Raw genomic sequence first — 5,723 nt, 5'->3', positions numbered from 1 at the left:
CAAGGAGATGAAGTGTGTGTCCGACTCTTCCTATGTGTGTACTATTATTGGATGGAATTGCCCGAGGCTCGAAACATGCTAGACACTGAGCTGCCTATCTCTAACATAGGGGTTCTGGTCTTCCTTGGCCTAAGCACATTCACCGTGTGTTCTTGGTTGGTGCTTCATAAGAGCTCAGTTGCTTTAGGAAAGAGGCCTAGTTCATAGAGAGATGGACATATGAATAAACTCTGCATGTAGCACCAGTGGAAGCTTCTTGGTTACACAAGAGTATAACCTCTGGTGTCAGGTAGCCTGTTAATCACCACCGACCGCCTTTCAACGCCTTCCATGACCTGGATCACAGCTTTATATATTTAAAGTCTCTGGCCTGGATGGCCGAGTGTCTTATCTCTCGCTTAGAATATACACTCATGTAACGTTCACCGAGTCCAAATCACTTCATTTCCATATATCGCTTCAAAATCCTACTCTTACTTTCTACTAAAAATGCTCATTCCAGGTCCAGAGGTATAGTTCACCAAGCTGAAAGCGCTTCCCATTTGAATTTTATCAATTTAAGATCTTTTTCCAATTTCAGCTCAGTCATGGAGAAATTATTCCTCCACCGCCACAGAGAATCGTTCGTTGCACGCAGCAGTGAGTCACCGCCGAGTCTGAGCCAAACCCACCAAGAAACACTCACAAGACCCAAGTATGAGACAGAGTTTTCCACAACATTTTATTTTTGGATATTACCATAGCTATATGTAACGTTTGACAACAGGTATCAACTACAGAATAATACATTGAATAATTCTGTCATTTCAAACTCATCTTTTTTTTTTTTTCTTTTTTTCTTCTTCTGTTGGTTTTGGTCCAGTAACATTTCTGTGGGTGATTCTCTCCTCTCCTCTCAGTGTCATTGGAGCGATAATGTCAAACATTGAAACACATGCACATGTCATTCACCTGGATACAGCTGAGTAAGACAACGGTCAAGAGACTTGACATTATGAATAGAATCGTGTCATTTTTCTCACACGTTTTTATTTTTCTCAGAGACACCCATATTACTAATTATAATAAGGCTATATTACTGTACAGCTATGCACCAAAAGGTTCACTCTGCTGTTCTAGATAAAGAGCACCATATTTACAACTCTATTTACACACATTTCGTTTTTAAAAAGAAAACTCAAAGACAACAACAAAAGAGTAAAACAAAAATACTTAAAAGACAGCTTTCTCCTTTTTTTCTTTTCAGTCCAATGTGGCCGTTCTAAGGCTGCACAGGTTTGGAATTGAAACAAAAAAAAACAGAAACAAATGAAAAATGTTTATGTACACATAGCTGCAACATACTGTATAGCTTATTGCCAATGCCCTTAAAGTATTTCCCCGTTCCCCTCGCCCGGTTTCTCTCTTTCATTTGTTCTCTCGTTCATGTCTAGGCCAGGTCCTTTAAAGCTAATAAGTCATGAGCCTATTCTCCTGCAGAGGTGTTCTGACTAAATCACTGAGTCGCAATAGAAAACCTCTCGTTAGTGAGGTTAGCAGGGTACACACACACACACACACACACACACACACACGTAAAAACACATGCAGTTGTCCGCACGTGCACACACACACACACACACACACGCTTGTTCTAACCAATGAGAGACTTCACATAGGCATCGACTTGATGTCTCGACTCGAGGGCCCGCATCAACACAGCATTTTAAAACAGCAGATCGCTCAAAAGAATCCAAGTTTAAAAATAAACCTTTGTTTTTCGACATATATACATACAACAAACACCCTTTAAAAGCAAGCCTGCCTGTCTGGACAGAATCGTAACACAAAGTCAACACATTAAAAAAAAAAAAGTCAAGCTTACAATGTGGGTGCAAATGGAACTTCGCAGAGGTCAAATCAAAATACATGAACTTTCTTGACATACAATGAGGATTCTCATTATGCGGATCTTTGTATTGGTATTGTCATTTCCACACGGCCCTATGTGTAGTTTTAGAGTCATGCCGACTTGTTTAACTGACAGCTAACAAAGCAGAGGAAGAGCAGAAAAGGCCTTAGTGAACTCTAGAAGTTTACAATGAGAGCCGACATAAAGGAACGACAAACCTCGTCTCCCGCCACCCGGTACAATCACTCTGTACATACAGGTTATGCAATATGAAATTAAAAACATAAAAAAATACATACCCCATTTATAAATACATGGTCAGCAGTAACATTGTCATTGTCAAACGATTTCCCCGGCGTGACTTGAATAAAGTGTCTCGAAACGTGTTGGTGAAGATGATGTGATGATGAGCGTTATTTGCTACAGTGTTGTGCACTATCACCTGAAAAGATACATTTATGCTGCCATGGAGGAGTGCACTTGAAACGGACTTTGACGAATCACCATGCTTTCCCTTGCTGTCCCATTTATTAAGCTAAAAAAAAAAAAAAACACGTGTTGTCTTTGTAAAGTGGCACTTATCCGAATTCAAAGGGGTTGTAATGTACTGTACGTTGTGACTGCTGGGGGCCTGCGAATCAATGCATGAGAGCTGTATTCACTGTGGTAAAAATTGATACTTAATTCTATACATTAAAAACAAAAAACAGAAGATAAAACAGATTGTCTATAACTGGGTATAATATGGAGTAAAAAGCACTGTCCAGACTGGAGCTCTCCACCTTTAAAAATGAGGTCACTCAAATTCAAACCCTTTCCTCTTCCCTTCCTTGTCATAATCAGGTATCTTGACTGGACTGGATTGGTCAAAGCTACCTGTATGCATTCACATGAAGGTCTCCACTTGATCTAATCCAGCCATTGTCTGATCAGTGACTTCTCCAAGGACACTGCTAGGTAGTCATTAAAAGGAGACCAAGAGTCAGAGGAGAAGAGGGAAAGAAGGCTGGAGGGAAAGAAGGAAGGGTGTTTCTCAGGAGTGTGTTGACATGGAGATCTACTCTTTCCTCCGCCACCGCTCCTTTCCTCCCCTCCTCTCAGCTGCCCTGTACTTTCCAGTGCTAGTGGGGAGCTACATCACTGTAATAATTCTAATAGTTCCTTTTAAGTGCTTGCCCTTTTAGCTACCATCTACTACTACCACCTGTTGTGAAAAAATTTGGTCTTTTCCCATCCTGTTTTCCCAAATCGCCATTCAAATACCTCAACATGTTTGTATGTGGTCAAAAGCAACATCACCCTAAAATGAGTTCAAAAGAATTTGAGGTGCGGTTTGGGGAGCAAAAAACAAAAGGTCAAAGCAGGAAAACAAAACTGAAACACACACGCACACACACACACACACACTAATAAAAGGTGAAAACCAAAATAACCCCTAGCAGCATGCACCTCATACGTACATGAAGCAAAGCGGTGGAGCTAGTAAACCAAAGTAACAGTAAGGTGAAGTGGAGTAACGTGGTGCTGAGAGTGGTTAAGACGCAGCAGAAGGCAGGTGTGATGTTGGTGGTGAGGTGCTGTGAGGTCAGGTAACTGCTACAGCCGAAAAGAAGAAACCAAAAAAGAGTGAGGTTAAGAGGGGGAGTTGTGTGTTCGAATGAATCATGTGGAGAGAGGCGGTGAGGAGGAAAGAGGGCTAGTAGGCTCATGTTGATGGTTTGGAGTGGAGTAAAGGGGGGGTTTTCGTGAGTTTGGAGGGATGATCTGAAAAGGGGGTTGAGGGAAGGGATTGAGAAGTCGATACAAATGGGCAGGAGACCAGAGAGGGGAAAAAACAGGATGTTAGGTGGGGGTGGGCTGATGGTCCAGAGAGGGATGTAGTGGGTTGGAGCAGCAGTGACGTTGGCTTCAGATGACCTGGCAGCAGCTGGCAGGAGCTGAGGTGCAGAGCAGGCCGTCCCTGGAGCCCCCGCCCCGCTGGATGTTGACGGAGATGGTCTTCTCGCACAGAGGTAGTTGGAGCACGCCGTTCTTCAGGCCGCTCAGGTTGTGGTGACTGTCCCTGCCGCCCGGCCCCGCCCGCGCGCCCGGCGAGCCCTGTGGCGCCGCCTTGCGGTGCGTGTGCGCGTGGTGGTGGTGGTGCGCGGCGGCGTGCGTGCGGGGCAGGGCGGTGGTGGGCAGGGTGATGGTGTCCAGGCTCCCCGTGGAGCCGATGCACATCTTCCAGGTGGATTTCTCCTGGATTTTCACGCTCCCTCCCGACAGACTCCGAGGGTCTATGATGAACCTCCCCCCGCCTCCTCCCCCTCCCCCTCGGCCGGCCCGCCCCCCGCGGTGGTGCTGCAGCTGGGAGCTGAGGCACAGGCTCATCAGCTTCAGGCTCTCCACCAGCTCTGTGCCGCGGGTCGCCGTGCGGGACGACCGCGACGAAGAGTTAATGGAGGGGTTGGTAGTGCTACTGTTGTTACAACAACTAGAGGGGCTGCCTTGTCCTTTATTACCCCCTCCTCCTCCTCCTCCTCCGCCCCCTCCCTGACCTCCCCCTCCTCCTCCGTTCCCGCCCCCTCCAGGAGGACTCCCCCTGTCCGGTCCAGAGGTGCCGCCTCCCTCCCCGGGGGGCTTGCCCTGCCCTGAGCTGCTGCCTCCCCCGTTGCCCCCTGAGCTCCCGGGCGGCCCCTCGCTGCTGTCCCGTCGGTTCCAGCCGTAGCCGAAGCCGGAGTCCTTGTCCAGGCGCCGGCGGTGGCTCTCCGAGTCGTCGTCGCTCGTCTCCGAGCTGGAACACGACGAGCCCCGGCCTTGGCTCTTGCGGCGGTGGTAGCGCTTCTGCGTCTGCCCCGGGGACGACGCCGAACCGGCGCCGGAGGTCAGGCTGGCGGCGGCGGCCGCTGCCGCCGAGTTCCCCGCCATGTTCATCTTGAGGCGGCTGAGTTTGGGCGGCAGGCCCTCGTCCATGTCGAAGTCGTCGTCGGACTCGCCCTCCTCCTCGAAGATCTGGTTGAGCACCGGGGCGCTCTTCCTGGAGGTGAGGCGGTTGGTGATGGAGGGGGGCTTACGCCGCAGGATCACCTGGGTGGGGAGGGGAGACGGGTCCTGCTCTTCCTCCTCCTCCTCATCCTCCTCCACCCTGACGGACAATGAGAAATAAATCACATGATTGATACATTTTATTTCAGTCTTTTCCTTTACTTCTCCAGGGTAGGATCATTAAGTACATGTACTCTTTTTCCAACAATACCCTGCCACTGTTTATATAGTGATTCTACTGAGTATTCATTGAAAGGTGTGCGCAGTAATGTGTTTTCCATTTTTAATACACTGAGAAATGAGTAGCCTTTGTTTTTATCTTGATTTTATTCTTGACTCTGGTTACTACATCCAAATGAAAGTAAAAAAAGCCTAATATAATAGCTTTTCAACTCAGACCTTAAGGCAAGAAAAAATAGAACCGACTGTACAGTCACACCTTGGATCATAAACTTCCCAAGAGATACTTCTATCTGATTCAGCAGTAATAGAGTTCCACACTTACTTGACACATAAAACCAAAACAAAATAAGGACCAACAGCCCATAATGTGAAGAATCTGAAAACAAAGTCTAAATGTATCGTACCTGAATAGGCAGGTTCGCTGCTTGGCTGAGGATGAGGATGAGGTGGAGGGTGTGGGGGTCCTGTGGAGCCCAGAGCCTGACCCAGGAGCAGGGCCCAGGGCGGCAGCACAGGCTCCCTGGAACCAGACAAAACAACATCAGCCAAAATCATTAGAAAGTCACTAAAGGTCACTAAAGTATCTTGGAGAGTCTCTGGGTGGATAACTTTAATGCTTTATAAA

At 47.4% G+C, this 5,723-nt stretch overlaps 1 protein-coding gene across 2 annotated transcripts in view; it reads right to left on the bottom strand.

Annotated features, from left to right (window-relative positions):
- Positions 1-716: 716 nt before the first annotated feature.
- Positions 717-5,723, bottom strand: part of snrka (SNF related kinase a) — a 52,082-nt gene continuing 47,075 nt past the window's right edge. For both annotated transcript variants that reach the window (XM_071544298.1, XM_071544299.1), the window contains exons 7-8: positions 5,503-5,618; positions 717-5,015 (exon numbers count right to left, since the gene is read on the bottom strand). In XM_071544298.1, the coding sequence (XP_071400399.1) occupies positions 3,800-5,015; positions 5,503-5,618 (1,332 nt within the window). In that variant the 3' untranslated portion in view covers positions 717-3,799. The remainder of the gene's footprint in view (positions 5,016-5,502; positions 5,619-5,723) is intronic.

This window comes from Centroberyx affinis, unplaced genomic scaffold, assembly GCF_046629955.1.
Source record: "Centroberyx affinis isolate AG114_WGS23_722 - 3 ecotype Tasmania unplaced genomic scaffold, CSIRO-AGI_Caff_v1 ptg004514l_1, whole genome shotgun sequence".
Lineage (NCBI taxonomy): Eukaryota > Metazoa > Chordata > Actinopteri > Beryciformes > Berycidae > Centroberyx > Centroberyx affinis.
The sequence above is the reverse complement of the archived record's forward strand: the minus strand, read 5'-3'. Positions and strand labels throughout refer to the sequence as shown.